This window comes from Stegostoma tigrinum, chromosome 16, assembly GCF_030684315.1.
Source record: "Stegostoma tigrinum isolate sSteTig4 chromosome 16, sSteTig4.hap1, whole genome shotgun sequence".
Lineage (NCBI taxonomy): Eukaryota > Metazoa > Chordata > Chondrichthyes > Orectolobiformes > Stegostomatidae > Stegostoma > Stegostoma tigrinum.
Genome location: NC_081369.1, coordinates 7298393 through 7315684, shown reverse-complemented (window position 1 = coordinate 7315684; position 17292 = coordinate 7298393). Strand labels below are relative to the sequence as shown.

General features: G+C 43.2%; 1 protein-coding gene across 9 annotated transcripts in view; it reads left to right on the top strand.

The window, feature by feature from the left end:
• Positions 1 to 17292, top strand: part of LOC125459689 (RNA-binding Raly-like protein) — a 1242755-nt gene that overhangs the window by 433521 nt on the left and 791942 nt on the right. For all 9 annotated transcript variants that reach the window (XM_059651584.1, XM_059651585.1, XM_048546398.2 and 6 more), the window contains one exon: positions 12888 to 13160. In XM_059651584.1, coding sequence (XP_059507567.1) covers positions 12905 to 13160 — 256 coding nt within the window. In that variant the 5' untranslated portion in view covers positions 12888 to 12904. The remainder of the gene's footprint in view (positions 1 to 12887; positions 13161 to 17292) is intronic.

Genomic DNA, 17292 nt, shown 5'->3' with positions numbered 1-17292 from the left:
AAGAAAGGAGAGCAACAGAGGAGATGGTACAAACCCAAAATACTGCAGATGCCGAAAATCTGAACTGAAAACTCTGGAAATACCCAACAGATCTGACAGAATGAGAGAAACAGAGTTTTAGATCAATTATCATTCATCAGAACCCAAGAGCTCAGAGGACATAGGGAGAATCAAATCCGGTGCAGAAAGAGACGTAATAAGAAGGCAAGGAAAACTGGATATTGATTCCGGGAAAAATATATAAGAATTTTAACTTCTAAAACTTGTGGCAATTCATCACTTGAAAGGTATCACTTCCTTGCCACGTGTTGCTGGATGATTTACGCATTCATAACCACCATTGTTAAATTCTCAATTAATTTGTTGGCAAAATCTGGCTCACAACATCTTTCCCTGATATCGTTGTTTCCCCTGTTGCTGTGCCCTGTTAAACACTCAGCAGGTCAAACAACAAATATAGAGAGAGAAGCGAAAGTTAATGTTTTAGGTTGATGACATTTCTTTGGAATTGAAATGTTTTTAGCAGGTATGAAGACAGTGAAGTAGGTGAGGAAAGGGATGATATGCAATTAAGTGGAAGGCAGGAGCAATTTAATAAGTAAAGGAAAGATGATAGAGTGCAAACACGCCAGTTGGATATTGACCATAGGTGAGCATTGATCATTATAGGCAGACACAGGTTAAAACAAGTACCAATTAGCTTAGGGGATACATGCTTGATTTGGCTTGATTTATTATTGTCATATGTACCCAGGTACAGTGAAAAGTTTTGTGTTGCATGCAGTACAGGCAGATCATACCATACAAAGTGCTTAAGGGTAGTAGAACAGTGAAAGGTATACAATGTTATGGTTGTAGAGAAGGTGAACAAGGAGCAATAGCAATATTAGATTTGAAAAATCTGTTCCGCAGTCTAATAACAACAGGGAAGAAGCTGTTCTTGAATCTGTTGGTGTGGGTGTTTAAGCTTTTGTATCTTCTGCTGCATCTTCGAAAATCTCAACGTGGTTTGTTAAGTACAACTACAGAGGCCGCCAATCTGGTCTTTGTACTAACAGCAGCAGAGGAGCAGGAAAGCTAACGTTTCGGGCCTAGGCCCTTCTTCAGCCTTCCTGCTCCTCTGATGCTGCTTGGCCTGCTGTGTTCCTCCAGCTCTACACCTTGTTATCTCAGATTCTCCAGCATCTGCAGTTCCTACTATCTCTGGCCTTTGTACCCCTATGTTGGGTTTATCATTCATCAGGAAGCTTTGAATCATAGAATCCCTACAGTGTTGAAACAGGGCATTCAGCCCATTGAGTCCACACTGAATTTCCAAAGAGCATCCCACCCAGACTCACACTTCTCCATCCTATCCCCATGGCTAACCCACCTAGCCTGTACATCCCTGGCGCTGTGAGGCAGCAGTGCTAACCAATGAGCTAACCCAAGTAGAAGGTTGAAGTGAATTGATTGGGACCAGCTTTATTGTCACATGTACCCAAATGAGTACAGTGAAAAGCTTACAGTCACTGCATTACAGCACATCTTAGGTGTGAAGGTACTTGGATTGGATGCTTAAGATCACATTCTTAAGAAACAAAAAAAATTAGAAAAGTAATAAAGCGTCCAACATTGTAGGTCATAGGAAGTCTTTTTACAAAAAAGTTTTGAGTTCTGTGTACCTGCAGTTGCTAAATCAGTTACTGTGCTAACAAGTTACAATGATAATGAATCCAAGAGGACAATGTGTTTTCGTCATCTGAATACTCTCCTACTATTGAGGACATGGACAACCAGAGAATGAAGGAACAAGCATGTCTTGCCTGTAGCTGGGCTGGAATCCAGTGAGTGGACTGCAGTATTGATCCTCTGTCTCACCTTAAGGCAAGTGTATCAAACAGTGTTCGAGCACCTGAGATCTTTAAGCCTCTGTAGTTGTACTTAACAAACCTCGTTGAGATTTTTGAAGATGTGGCAGGCACACGACTGGCCACGAATATTATTCTTATTGTCCCTGGCAAAGTACATAAGGGGTCATTAACAAAAATGAGAACGCGTGCTAACCTCTTGGCTTGAATAGGTTATGGCTTGTATTGGTTCATGAGTAGAAGACAAGAAGCGAGGATAGTGGGTCTGTACTGAAATTGGCAGGATGTGATCAGTGCTGTATGGGGCACAAAGACAAGTGATTCAGCCCAACTGATCCACTGCAATATTTGTGCTACACTTGATATTTGTACTGTCTTTCTCTATCTAGCTATCAGCACAATATTCTAATTCATTCTCCTCACAATGTTAACTAGAGTCCCCTAAAGGGTGTTTGTACTATTTGCTTCAAAACACAAGACCCTATTCTACATCCCCACAACCCTCCAAACGAAGGAGTTTCTTCAAAATTCCTGATTAAGTTAGGGAGGGGCTTAATGCCAGAGCAACGGATAATACATGGACAGAAGCCACACAAACCTGGCTGCATCTACTGCCAGAACTGACAAGGTTAATCTGAGGTATTCAGGCCTTGGAAGAGCTATCAGAAACAGCAGTCGGTCCAGAACGGAAGAGTAGACACCTGATGCAGGGGAAAGTTCGTATGATGTTAAACAAAGTGCATTGAAGCGGCCAGCAATCTTCGAATGCAGAACTATAATTTTGATGCCGCTTTTGGAAAGGCTGCATGCAGTGAGGGAAGAGAAGGGACTGCAGCACAGGATAACATGGCTAATGTGCCATCGAAGATAATTAATATGTTCCAAACTGCCCTGTCAGTTTTTGTAATTGGGCTTCCTCTGACATGCTCAGCCTGATGCCCATAAAAGCGCTAACAAATTACAGCAGAGTTAAGCTGGCTTGCTGAATTGTAAGCAGTGAATCACATCTCAATCTGGGTGGCTAGCAGACACTTTGTTCATTAACAATGAGAGGCTGATAAAGGGGCACAGTTGTTTTGTTTTTACATTATTCCACAGATAAGCATGTCACTTGCACTTGGAGCCTGGTTAACTGAGGCACTTTTTCACATCCGCTCACCAATGGTGCCACTACTCAATTGCTTCGGGCAGTAATTCCATGGTGACTTTGACTGTGAAATGCAGACGGGAGAATTTGTGACCTTCCCAATGCCTCAACATACCAAAGGGCTTCACAGCCATTGGAATTTGTTTCTTTCAAAAGCATTTGGCCCTTATCCCTCTAAACCCTTCCTATTTAATGTACCCATCCAGATGCTATTTAAATGATGTAATTGCACCCACCTCTAGCACTTTGTTTTGGCAGCTCATTCCATACCACCCTCTGTGTGAGAAAATTGCCCTTAAGGTGCCTTTTAAATCTTGCCCTTCCTTAAACTTGTGCCCTCTGGCTTTGGACTCCCCTACCTTTGGCGTTCCCTTATCTTGTCTCTTATGATTTTATAAACCTCTGTAAGGCCACTGTCAGCCTCCGATGCTCCAAGGAAAAGAAAACATCCCAGCCTATCCAGCATCTCATTATAACTCAAACCCTCCAGTTTCAGTAATATCCTTGTAAATCTTTTTTGCACCCTTTCCCAGCCTAATAACACCCTTTCTATAGCAGGACATCCTAAATTGTGCGCAGTACTTCAAATATGGCTTGTAATTGAAGAGGAGAGGCTGTTGTTACATTTCAATGCTGGTGCATTTGTTCACAATTATCTCAGTGTTCTTTTGATCACAGTTTTGTAGCCACTGGGAAGTCACTGAGTATAAACCAAGCCAAACCCTTCAAGGATTGGCAAGGAAGGCCAGGTCATTGAGGTTGCCCAGAGTACTTGAAGAGAACCATCTTTGTTATCAATAACACAGTATAGAGCTGGAGAAACATAGCTGACCAGGCAGCATCAGAGCAGCAGGAAATCTAACGTTTTGGGCCAGCGTTCTTTTTGAGAAATATCTTCCTGACCCGAAATGTCAACCTCCCTGCTCCTCTGATGCTGTGTTCCTCCAGCTCCACACTGTGTTATTCCCTGACTCCAGTATCGGCAGTTCTTACTATCTCTGATCTTGGTTGTGAGGTCTGTTATCAATATCGGTTGACGATTTCATCTTCAGCAAATTGCAAACGTCAGTTCTGCATTCTGCATCTGTGCCTGAGACCCAAGTCCCTGGTTGAAAGTTTACTCAACGAATATTGCAAAAACCAGACAGAGAAACAGTAGGAGATTGGAAGATCAATGTACAGCCACAATAAACAGAAAAGATAAGACTCAAAATCAACCTTGTCGTACTAAATAACATGCACAGAATAAACAAAAACAGAAGTTGTTGGAAAAGCTCAGCAAGTCTGGCAGCAGCTGTGAATAAAAAATAAGAGTTAACATTTCGGGCCCGGCGATCTTCTCTCAGAATAAATTCGATTGTGCTCATCTAGTTGTCGGAAGATGTTCCTTTAGAATGAGTCAGGAGGTATCGAGCGCAGAAACTAGTGAAGTGGATGATGGTGGTTACAATTTGACAGAACCAAGTAGGAGCTAGTTCACTTTGGAACAGCTACCAGAAATATGCTAAATGCAGAAAATGGGCCAGTAAGTGAAAATGCAGGAAACCATCAGCAGATTGGACAGTATCTATTGAGACAGATAAACAGAGTGAGCATTTCAGGTTGACAATTGACCCAAAACATTAACTCACTTTCTGCTGTCTGACCGACTGAGTATTTCCAGTATTCCCAGTCTTTGCTGGTAACTTGAAACATTAATAGTACTTGGCTTGTGTACTAATGGGACTGCCCAAACTCTGATGAGGTGAGATATTCACGGATGTCCTAAACTGCTTTGTTTTAACCTGTTCATTTCAGAATACATTAGCGTGGTGCTTACTTAACAGCATAAAGACTTTGTTTTACTGTTGTCAGACTGCTGAGACTGAACCACACTGTTCTCAGTCCAGATTCACCATACCGACCATCTACAGCCCTACCTTAGGCCATCTGCTACTAGAAACCTTCAACCACGTTTTTGTAACCTGAGGCCTCAAAGATTGTAATTCTCTCCTGGACTGCCTTCCACCTTCTCTCTTAGAATTCAGCTCATCCAAAATACTGCTGCCCTGACTCACACCAGCTTCGATTCACTCATCACCCGACTAAGCTCACTGAATTGCTTTGACTCCTGATCTGCCAATGGCTCAATTCTTAAATTGTCCATCTTTGTGCTTGAAATCTATTTTATGGGTCTTGCTGCTGCCAGTCTCTGCAATCCCCTCAACCTGTTTTCCTGTTAATGAATCTGTGAATTCTGGCTTTCTCTTCTCTCCAGCCTCTTCCCTTTGATATTATCAACCAGTGCCCATTTTCTGCCAATGTGGCTTTCTCTTATGGTACCCAAGACCATTTTTCTTTCATTCATTTGCAGGCCGAGGGTGTCTCCGGCTCGGCCAGCATTTATTGCCCATCACAGCAGGCAATTGAGAGCCAACCACATTGCTGTGGCTCTGGGGTCATGTGTAGCCCAGACCAGGTAAGGGTGGCAGTTTCCTTCCCTAAAGGACATGAGTGAACCAACTGGGTTTTTCCAATAATCGGCAATGGTTTCACAGTCGTCATTACTCTTAGTTCCAGATTTTTTTAATGAATAACAAATCAATAGGTCTTGGTTTGGATTTTTTGATTTGACTTGTTATTGTCACCTGTACCTAGGTGTATTGAAAGGTTTTGTTTTGTGAGCAGCGCAGACAGATCCTATCATACAATGTGCATTCGGGGGATAGAGCAGAGTGAGGGATACGCTGTTACAGCTGCAGAAAAGGTGCACAAAAAGCGAGATCAACATTCAGTTTGAAATTTGAGAGGCCCATTCGGCAGTCTAATAACAGCGGCGAAGAAGCTGTTCTTGAATCTGTTGGTGCGTGTGTTTCAGCTTTTGTACCTTCTGCCTGATGGAAGAGGTTGGAAGGGATTACAACCGGGGTGGGAGGAGTCTTGTTGTAAGGATTGTCCATCCCCTTTCAACAAGTGAAAACAAATTCTAGTGCTCTGATTGGATGCATGGCACAGATTTGGTGGGCCATGACATGGCTCTGCAGCTTATTACTGGAAGAGTACACCCTGGAAGAGAACATCTTGGCTGCTATTGAAAATGGCAAGGAGAGCAGTCCAATAGTTCAGTTTCCAAAGGCCAATGGTAGCCAGATAATACAATCTTCTAGTCTGTCCTTCTGTATGGAGTCAGTGCTTCTCAGTTGGAACAGTGGAGGGAGTAGACTTGACCGCTATCTCTGGGAGTAGATAACCAACCTCAGTCCCCATTCCCAATTCTATCCACTGGCCCTGAATTAGGTAAGATGCCAGTTACTTCTCTCCTATGTTGATGGCCATGCCTTTAGATGCCTGGAGTCTACAAGCTATGGACTTCCCTGTCTAAACTACAGCCTCCCTATTTCTCTCTGCACATTTTCAGGTGCTCCTCAAATTCAACCTCTTTGTACAAGCTTTTGTTTACACTGCAGTCCTAATGTTCCTTCATGTTGCTGCCGTCTCAACACTGCAGAAGAGCTTGTCGATGTGTTTCCACCATCAGGTTACAGAAATGGAAAGTGCTGTTGAAATACTGGGGAGGAAGAATAGATGGTTCCAGAATCAAAAGCCATCAAAAGCCACCTCTGGACCACAGCAAACACAATTAAAAGGTTCGCCGGGATTCTGTGCTTCATAACAAGTCCTGTAAAATATCAAAATATGGAAGAGGCTAGGAGAAGTGCTATCAAGAAGAACCTGCTCAGCAATAACCTGCCCAGTGATGCCCAGTTTGGGTTCCATCAGGGCCACTCAGCTCCTGATCTCATTACAGCCTTTGTTCCACATGCATAAAAGAGCTGAATTCCAGAGGTGAGGTGAGAGTGACAGCCCTTGATATCAAGGCTGCATTCAACTGAGTGGGGCATCAGGAAGCAAAGCTGTGGGCAGCAAGAATCAAAGGGAAAACCCTCCTCTGGTTGGGATCTGATTTGGCTCATCAGAAGATGGTTGTGATTGTTGGAGGTCAGCCAACTCAGCTCCAGGATGTCTCTGCAGGAGTTCCTCAGGGTAGTGTCCTCAGCCCAACCATCTTCAGCTGTTTCATCAATGACCTTCCCACACATAAGGTCAGAAGTGGAGATGTTCACCGATGATTGCACAATGTTCAGCTCCATTCTTGACTCCTCAGGTACTGAAGCAGTCTGTGTTCAAATGCAACAAAATCAGGACAATACAAAGAGTTGGGCTGACCAGTGGCAAGCAACATTCACGCCACACAAATGCCAGGCAGTGACCATCTCCAACAAGAGCAAGGCTAGCCAGACCCCCTTGGTATTTAATGATGCTTACCATTACTGAATCGTCCACTATTTAGGGGAGGCAATGGTGTAATAGTAATGTCACCAGGCTAGTAATCCAGACCCCAGGCTAATATTCTGGGGACATTGATTCACATCCCATCATAGCAGGTGGTGACGTTTGAATTCAATGCAAATCTCAACATGAAAAGCTGGTCTAATAATGACCATGTTGAATGTGTAAAAACCCATCTGATTCACTAATGGGAAGACAATAGAAGTTGCTTTCCTTTCCTCGGCTTGGCCTACACTTCACTGCAAGACCCATTGCGATTTGGTGGGCTCTTAAACTGATGAACAATAATACTGGTCTAGCCAGTAATGCACATAACTTCTATAAAATAAAGAAAAAATAGCAAAAAATGTCAATATCCTTAGAGTTTCTCATTGACCAGAAGCTGATGCTTTCTGTGTTTTGGACATTTTATGTATTATGTTTTACGTATTAAAAACACTTTACCCAAGTTGCTGATGCAGACAAAGAGATACAGAATGCAGTTTGCAGCTCAACTCCATTTTATTAACAGAATATTCCTTATTGAAAACACCATGTCAGCATTTGCCAAATTCCCACAATATGTATTTATTCCCACAATATTTACTCTCTGTCTAGCTCTCCCTAATTGAGAGAGGATGCCACCCGCAATAATCCATGTGTTTGAGGTGGGCCTTTGAAGTCTCCTTTGTCCCTGATGTGGGGAACAATAGATGAATAAAGATGTTGAGCTCAGGGATAGCAAGAACTGCTGATGCTGGAGTCAGAGTCAACACAGTGTGGAGCTGGAGGAAGACAGCAGGTCAGAGGAGCAGGAGAGTCAATGTTTCAGGTTTGAAGAAGGGTCCCGACGTGAAACATCAGTTTTCTATTCCTCTGATGCTGCCTGACCTGCCGTCTTCCTCCAGCTCCAAACTGTGTCGACTAAAGATATTGAAGCTGAAGTTGAAACAAAAGGAGACGTAAATTAGGTGCAGACAATTGGGATTAAGTGAATCTCTTTATTTAAGGAATGCTGTAAGGAGAAGCCTGGGAAGTATAGACTAGTTAGTCTGACATCCGGGTGGGTAAATTGTTGGAGGGGATTCTGAGGGACAGGATTTACCTGCATTTGTAAAGGTGAGGACTGATGAGGGATAGTCAGCATGGCTTTGTGCGTGGGAGGTCTGGTCTCACAAACTTGATTGAGTTTTTTTGAGGATGTAACCGAAAAGGTCGGCAGAATGGTGGACATTGTCTACATGGACTTTAGTAAATCCTTTGACAAGGTTGCACATGGCAGACTGATGAGTAAATTTAGATCATGTGGGATTCAGGGAATGTTAGCCAATTGGATACAAAATTGGCCTGACAGTAGAAGACAGAGGGCGGTGATGGAATATTGTTTTTCAGACTGGGGAGGTGTGACCAGCAGTGTCCCACAGAGATCCACTTTTGTTTGTCATTTATATTTGGATGAAAATTTGGGAGGCATAGTTAGTAAGTTTACAGACATCAAAATTGATGACGGTGGACAGCGAAGAAGGTCATCTAAGATTACGAAGGGATTTTGATCAATTGGGCCAATGGACTGAGAGGTGACAGATAGAGTTTAATTTAGAAAAATGTAAGGGGTTGCATTTTTGTAAAACAAGCAAGGATAGTACTTGTGCACTTAATGGTAGGGCCCTGGAGAGTGTTACAGAATAGAGAGACCTCGGGGGTTCAGGTACATAGTTCTTTGAAAGCCGCATTGTAGGTAGGCTGGGTGGTTAAGAAAGCATTTAGCACGCTTGCCTTCATTGCTCAGACCATTGAGTATAGGAGTTGGGACCTCATGTTGAGGTTATGCAGGACTTGATGAAGCCGCTGTTGGAGTGCTGCGTACAGTTCTGGTCATCCTGCTTTTGCCAAAAGAAAATCATTCTTGGGATGAGGGCATTGCTGGCTTGACAGCATTTATTGCCCATCCCATCTCTAATTGCCCAGAGGATAGTTGAGAGTCAACCAAATTTCTGTTGGTCAAGAGTCACAGATAGCCAGAGCAGGTAAGGATAGCAGTTTCCTTCCTTAAAGGACATTAGTGAACCTAAAGGTCGGGGGGCGGTGGCTACAGGAAGGATATTATTAAATTGGAGAGGGTTCAGAAAAGGTCCACCAGGATGTTGCCAGAACCAGGAGGATTTGGTTTATAAGAAGAGGCTGGACAAGCTGGGATTTTTTTCACTGAAGCTGAGGAGGTTGAGGGGTGACCTTATAGAGCTTTACAAAATCATGAGGGGCATAGATAGGGTGAATGGCAAAGATATTTTCCCGGGGTGGGGAAGTTCAAAACTGGGGGCATATTTTTAAGGTGAGAGGGGAAAGATTTAAAAGGGACCTGAGGTACAGCATTTTCGCACACAGGGTGGTTCGTGTGTGGAATAAACTGTCAGACAAAGTGCTGGATGCAGGTACAGTGACAGCATTTAAAAGACATTTGGACAGGTACAGGAATAGGGAAGATTTAGAGGGATAAGGGACCAACGCAGGCAAATCGAACTAGCTCAGTTTGGGAAACTTGGTCAACATGGATGAGTTGGGCCGAAGGGTCTGTTTCCGTGCTGTATGATTCCATGACTCAGTGACTTCCTGACTCCTTAAAGTCTGTCCACCATCAACCAGTCCCAAGTCACGAGTGTGATGGAATATTCCCCACTTGCCTGGATGGGTGCAGCTCTAAGAACACACAATAAGCTTGATGCCACCCAGGGCAGAGCAGCCTGTTTGATTGTTTCTGGATGTCTTACCAGTTACTCCTTCTGTGACCAGTGCTGGAGAAGCAGTGGGTTACTGCCTGCAACATGCACTGAATGACTCATCAACGCTCCTTAGATAGCACTATCAAAACCCATAATCCTTCCCACTTAGAAGGACGAGGGCAGCAGATACATGGGAACACCACCAGCAGCAAATTCCCTTCCAAACCACTCACCATCCTGACTCAGAAATACATTTCCATTCCTTAAGTGTTGCTAGGTAAAAGTCCTGTAACTGTGTCCCTAGTGCTACTAGGGGTCTACGCACAGCACGTTGACTGCAGCGGTTCAAGAAGGCAGCTCACCACCACCTTCTTAAGGACAACTATGGGTGGGCAATAAATGCTGACCCAGCCAGCGACGCACATCCACCCATGAGCAAATGAAAGATAAATAGATGGCAAAATCTTGTTGGGGTGTAATGTTCAGTTTTGAACTGCTCACCCTCAGAATACATTATGTGTGTCAGGAACGTATCTCCAAGATAGTAGCTGAAATGAAGACACTACATTGTGATGACTCGTTGGCAGATAAGGGGATATGGTAACGATTTATATAAAGACAGCCAAGTTATGAAGAGAACCGATAGGCTAGATAAGGACAGACTCCTTCTTTTGAAATATATTCTTGGAATTGAAGTTAAATAAATTTAAAGAAGGTCTCTGTAAAACAACTCCATGGAAAACCTGGTGTGAACTTGTGCATGGTGACCCATTGCTACAAAATTAAGTACTATGGTTTCAAAGAACAATAAAGGGGATATTAAAACCCAAAACATTTAGCCTGAAAACGCAGAGCTGTTCAGGAAGTAAGTTCAGAGAGCATGTTTGACTTGGTAAATGGTCTAATACTTTAGCTTATTGCACTGATGTTATGCACTGTCTTGCTGGAGGTAAAGAAAGATGAGAATTTAATGTGTCCTTTACTTCCAGAATCAAATTGTTTACCATTTGCTGCCTTTGTGTTATTAGAATAGAAGAGCGGCTGTTGGAAATTGTCCAACAACTTGCAGTCTGTTGGTTCATGGAAACAAACATGAATCAGTTTTTGTTTTCACTTTGGGTACCTGTGACATGAATGTGACCCTAACGGTTGGAATTAAAAGCAAAGTGTATTTCCTGGAGAACCGGCACACAGTCCTAATAAAGAGAGATAATCTTACACTTGGAATGATTTCTCGGATGCCCAGTTCTCCTATTTATGGCTTAGTACACAGTCGCAAGCTGAGCTGCTTACAAAGCAGCCCCTTTCTGGGACATCTACTCAACGGGCAAAATGAATAAGGTTGATAAATCACTATAGTTGTGCATAAAGTCACTCGGGCAAGACCTCATGGTGTCCCGAGTGAATTTGATCCCATTTGGAGTATGTAAATAGTCAATTAACCAGTTTCCATTGAAGATATACTGGGATGAGTTCATTCAGTACACCTGTGCTACTGACTGGCCCCCACCCTACCCCCCATCCCATCCATGATTTAATTTTTTTCCCCTGGGGACCAAACCCTCCATCGCTTCACCACTTCTTTCTCTTTTCAAGCCACACAGCCCCTGGAACCTCTGCATTCATCTAATTTTGGCCTCTCAATCGTACACAATTTTAATCATTCCAGCATGGAGATACCATGCTTTTAGTTGTTTTGGTACCGTTTTCTAAAATTTGCTCCTCACATCTTTCCACCTTTCTCTCCTCCTTTACTTCAAACCTATCTCTTGGCCCTCATTTATTTTTGTTACCTGTACTAATTTCCTGAAGTGGCTGAGTGCCAAGCCTCACCTGAAAGTGTCCATGTGAGGTACACGAGGATACCTCACCAGGTTAAAAGTTCTATAGAAATCCAAGTTGTTGCTGAAACTCGAATCTTTTCATTTAACATTGATTTAAAGAGGGTGCTGGCCTTAGCAGCATATGCTGAATGTATTTTAAAACACAAATGTAACATTATTTAATATCATTATATTTCTATCAACGTTTTTCAGGTCACATCAAGGATTTTAGTAATGAACTGCAAGCCATGCTGATTTTCCTCACACACCATTGATTAGTGCTATGCACAGCTAACTGGGATGATATTGGCACATATTATACTGTGGGAACATGTAGCTGGCATTGACTGAGAGTGACAATTGATTCCTGCTGAAGATGGGATTCAGGGCTGGGTTTACATTCTGTGCTTTATAACCCAGGATAGCTGTATGCCTGAAATCTCTAGAAGAATTCATAGGTGTTACCAGTACATGTGAAACAATGGCCATCGACTATTTTCGGGAAAGTTACAAATTTTCTTTGGAGGAAGTACTTTGAAACAAAAACACTCAATATGACGAAAGGTCTGGTGCGATTTTCTTTTTAACTTGCCATCTTTATCTTTCATTGAATTTAAATGAGCTTGTCTGTGTTAAGAGTTTTGTTGTTTCAAGGGTAGCTGGACAATTCCCCCAAGCATCTCCCCATTGCCCAGATATTGTTCAGCCTGGACCATCCGACTGACAATATACCTGCATTCCCCACCCGCGACCTGGAGTTACAATAACCTCCTGGATGCATTCCCCAACTCAGTACCAGCATGGATTGGAACATGCATAGTTGTGATGGCTTTTTCATATCTCCACTTACATAGGAAGCAGCGTCAGTGCTGCAGTAATCAGCACCATTGATTATGCCATTCCTTGGTTCGAATTCCTCATTTTCCATCATGCCACTAGTGACTGCATTAGCACATATGGAGGTAACCTAAGATAAATGAAACTTTACAACAAGCTGCATAGATCATTCTTTGCTCAAAGTTCATTTATGCTTTTGCAGGTCCCTCCTAGAGGAAAATGTCAAGTAAGTCAGTGACCAGTAATGTGACCAATAAAAATGACCCCAAGTCCATCAACTCCAGAGTCTTCATTGGTAACCTAAACACAGCCATTGTGAAGAAGGCAGATGTGGAGGCCATCTTTGGGAAGTACGGCAAGATAGTGGGGTGCTCTGTACACAAAGGATACGCGTTTGTGCAGTACGTGTTTGAACGGAATGCCCGAGCTGCAGTGGCTGGAGAGCACAACAGGATAGTGGCCGGGCAGCCTTTGGGTGAGTAATGACATCAAGTTTTACAGAAGGACAGATTTAAAGAAAACAAAAACATTTTCACATGAAAGGGTCTTGCCAGACTGGCAGCTATCCTGTGGATTAGAATGATCAGCGATTCATATTTGGGATTAGCATTTGATCCTGAACTACCAGTCGTTTGTCATTTTAATTCTTCGTTCTGCTTTCGCACTGGCATCTCTGTCCTCAGTCTGCTTCAGTGTTGCAGTGAAGGTCACAGAAAGCTGAAGGAGCAGCACCTCATCTTCCTATTAGCACTTTACAACCTTCTGGACTCGACATTGTTAAACTGTAAACTCAGCTTCTTTCTCATCATGTTTACCAGGGTTTTATTCTGTTTTTTTTATTTTTGACATTGTTGACCATGATTTTGCTGTTCACACCCACTGTGGATAAATCCTTGAATTGAACAAAGTTCTGTGGAGATGCTTAGCAGGTCCAGCGACATCAATGAAGAGAAAAACAGTGCAAACGTTTCGAGTTGAGTGTGAATTTTCTTGAGAGCAGTTTCTGATGAAGAGTCAGACTGGAATCTCAATGTTGACTCTGTTTCTCTCTCCACGGATATTTCCAGACCTGCTGACCGTCTCCAGAACTTTGTTTTTATTTCTTAACAAGCCCTTTGTTTCATCATAAAGACAATTACCACTCCCTTTGACACTTTTGCCACTTCTATATTTAATCTCTCGCAGCCCCCATCCTTTCACAAACCTTCCTGAGCCTACGCCCATCTGTCCCCTTTCACTCCCTAAAATCCTGTTGCATTTTCCATATTCCTCCAGTACAGACAAAGCATCATTGTTCTGAAATGTTCATTTTGTCTCTGTCTTCACAGATGTTGTCAGACCTGTTGAAAATTTGTAGCATTTGTCTCTAGTAAGACCTCAGCTGTAGTAGCTGGCGATTTCAGTAACAGTCTGTTAACACTGAACTGCCATGAGGACCCTAAATAAAACAAGCTTTTAGTACCTTCACAATATAAATGATTGTTACGAGTTGGCAACGTAATTGAAATCACTGTCTAACGGAAGAAATGGACAAAAATGTGCAGTTTCACAAATGGTCTCATTGATCACCAGAATTTCCAGTTCAAACCTTGTGATTACTGCAAAATTTTATTTGTCTGCAGAGAAAGCTTTCCAGCCGTTAATTTTTCACCTGTGCTGTGGATTGTGAGAGCAAAGCATTGCCAAAGTGCAGGGAGCAATTGCTTCAGGAGATAGTGAGAACTGCCGAAGCTGGAGTCAGAATCAACAGAATGTGGAGCTGGATGAACACAGCAGGCCAGCCACCATCAGAGGAGCAGGAAATTTGATGTTTTGGGGCATACACCCTTCATCAGAAATATTCAATTGCTTCACATTTGTGTTCAGAGCTCAGAAACTAGGCATTGGAGGCACCGGTCATCTATAGATGAAACTGTCCTGATGGATTTTAGGAGAGCTGGTGGGAGTAATATATGTCTGCGGAATACTGGATAATCCATTAGCCTTTCAACATGTAAACAGTGGAGTGGAGCAGCATTCGAGAAAGATTTGTAACTTTGGAACCCCACTCACTAAAGATTCCTTCCAGCTTTCTGACTCGTGAAATAGGATTGAGTCAGTCCCTCTCAGTGTTTCTATTGATTTGATGCACTGATGTATTATTTTGGAAGGGCCACATGCATTGTGCAATAAACACAAAGTGTTCCTGCATGTTCTGTTAGCGTACCATCCTAGTCAGGGAGCTTACTGATTGATTAGTTTGTGCATACACACTACACTGTGTCCCAGCTACTCTGAGGTAAACATTTACTTTCTCTCACTCACTCAACAATGCTCAGTGTTAGAGGAACCACTTCTGGCATGCCAAACGTTGAATTTAACCCATCACCCCTTCCCTCGGTCTCACCAGTAGTTGGCTCTCTAGGTCTGTGCCTTTCAGTGGAATGAAAGCCGAGACACACATCAACAGAACATGCAGGAACACTTTGTGTTTATTGCACAATGCGTGTGGCCATTCCAAAATAATACATCAGTGCATCAAATCAATAGAAACACTGAGAGGCTCTGATTCAATCCTATTTCACATGAGTCAGAAAGCTGGAAGGAATCTTCAGTGAGTGGGGTTCCAAAGTTACCAATCTTTTTTGATCCATGCAGTGTCACTGACAGTAACACACCCGATGTCTGTCTTACTTAGCCTCGAGGCATGCAAGTTCAAAATCAATTATTGGATTAACCGGTAACATAACTGACCTAAGTGACTCACTGGTTAGCTTGACTGCAAAAGAAATATGAGTGAAGATGTGCACGTGGTGGACCTTACTCTAAAGCAATAACATGTGCTGTGCAGGGCAGGGCTGGGCCCTGTAGTAAACGCCAACACAGTTTGGCTGAAGACAGCTCTCCAACTGCGGAGCTGATTTCTGAATGTTAAGCTGCTCGGCGTTGTCACCAACTCACCACTCCCCCCTCCAGTGGGTTTTTGGGGTTTCATTCAGGCCTGTCCCAGATCTTTGAGAGAGCTATTCTATTGCTTCCACTCCTTTTTGCTCTTTTCCTATCTCGGTTCAATTCCATCCTTTCCAAAACACTGGCTTTGCCTTTCATCCGTACCATGCCCTCCTCTTACTTAGAAAAATTGGTGATAAGGCAATGGCTTAGGGTGGGGAGGGTACATCCGTACCTTCACTGATTCGAACTGGCTGAGGTTATAAGAAAACAAACAGTCGCTGGAGATCTGAAACAAAACCAGAAATTGCTGGAGTTGCCAGACTTGCTGTGTTTCGCCAGAAATTTCTGTCCTTGTTTCCGCTTTTTGTCATAGTTTGGGCTCAGTGGTTAGCACTGCTGCCTCACAGTGCCAGCGACCTGGGTTCAATTCCACTCTCAGGCAACTGCGTGGAGTTTGCACATTCTCCCCGTGTCTGCGTGAGGTTTCCTCCGGGTGCTCCGGTTTCCTCCCACAGTCCGGAGATGTGCAGGTTAGGGTGGATTGGCCATGCTGTAGTGTCAAGGGAAGTACAGGCTAGGTGGATTAGCCTTGGGAAATGCAGGGCTTGTACATTGTTGGGGGTTAAGTCTGGGTGGGGTGCTTGATGGAGAGTGAGTGTGGACTTGTTGGGCTGAATGGCCTGTTTCCAAACTGTAGGGATTCCATGTTGCACAGAGAGACAACAAAGGTGACTATCTGTCCTACTTTGTAGCCTGATTCCAGCAATCCTGCGCAAGGAAGGCCAGTAAAACCTGGGAATGACCAGCACCAATCCAAAACGGTGTGCCAAAAACCCTAAACACAGCTGGTGCTAGATGTGCCAGCTTTCAACAACGTTGAACTGATCTTTCTTTATGCAAATTTAAAGAGCTCAGGTTAATCAACTCTTCCCAGTTTTCAGAAACACTCTTCAACCTAGTTTGTCATCACCGGGATCAGTGCTTAACTGATCGGCAAGAGCAAAGGAAAATCTGTAACCGAGCCTCAATCTATTTTTGGCCGTCACAACATGAACACTGGTTGTATATTTGTGTAGGTTGGGCCAATGGACAAATGGTATCTCGATATACTTGACATCTTTACCGCTTGCATTATAGGAAGCAACATGTGCTTTCATGAAAGAAAAAACACAGAAAATACTCCTGATCAATGGACGAACAACTGAGACACAGGCAGAAGTTGCTGGAAAATCTCAGCAGGTCTGGCAGCATCTTTGGAGAGAGATCAGAGTTAACATTTCACTTGCAGTCATCCTTCCTCAGAACTGATAGTAGCCAGGAGCAAGGTGATTTTTACACAGTTGATATGGTAGAGGGGTGGGTTAAGGAGTGAACAGTGGCCAAAGAGACAGAACAACAGTTGGACAGACAATGGAGTGGATAATGATCAGCAAATAATTGAATGTGCCTTCTGTTTTGAGATGTCTTCCGATGCCACCTCTGTTTTCAGTCTGGGACTGTGTTGATGTTTCTATGCTTGAACCAAGAATTACTTTGCATTTCCACTGCTTAGTTATTTGTGTTTCATCTTTCTTAATGCGACTGATCCCTCAGGTTTTAAAAAAGGAAGCTTGCAAAACCAGATGGAATCCTGGTTTAACTCCAGCTGTGAGTGCAGTCTGTTCAAACTAAATGTC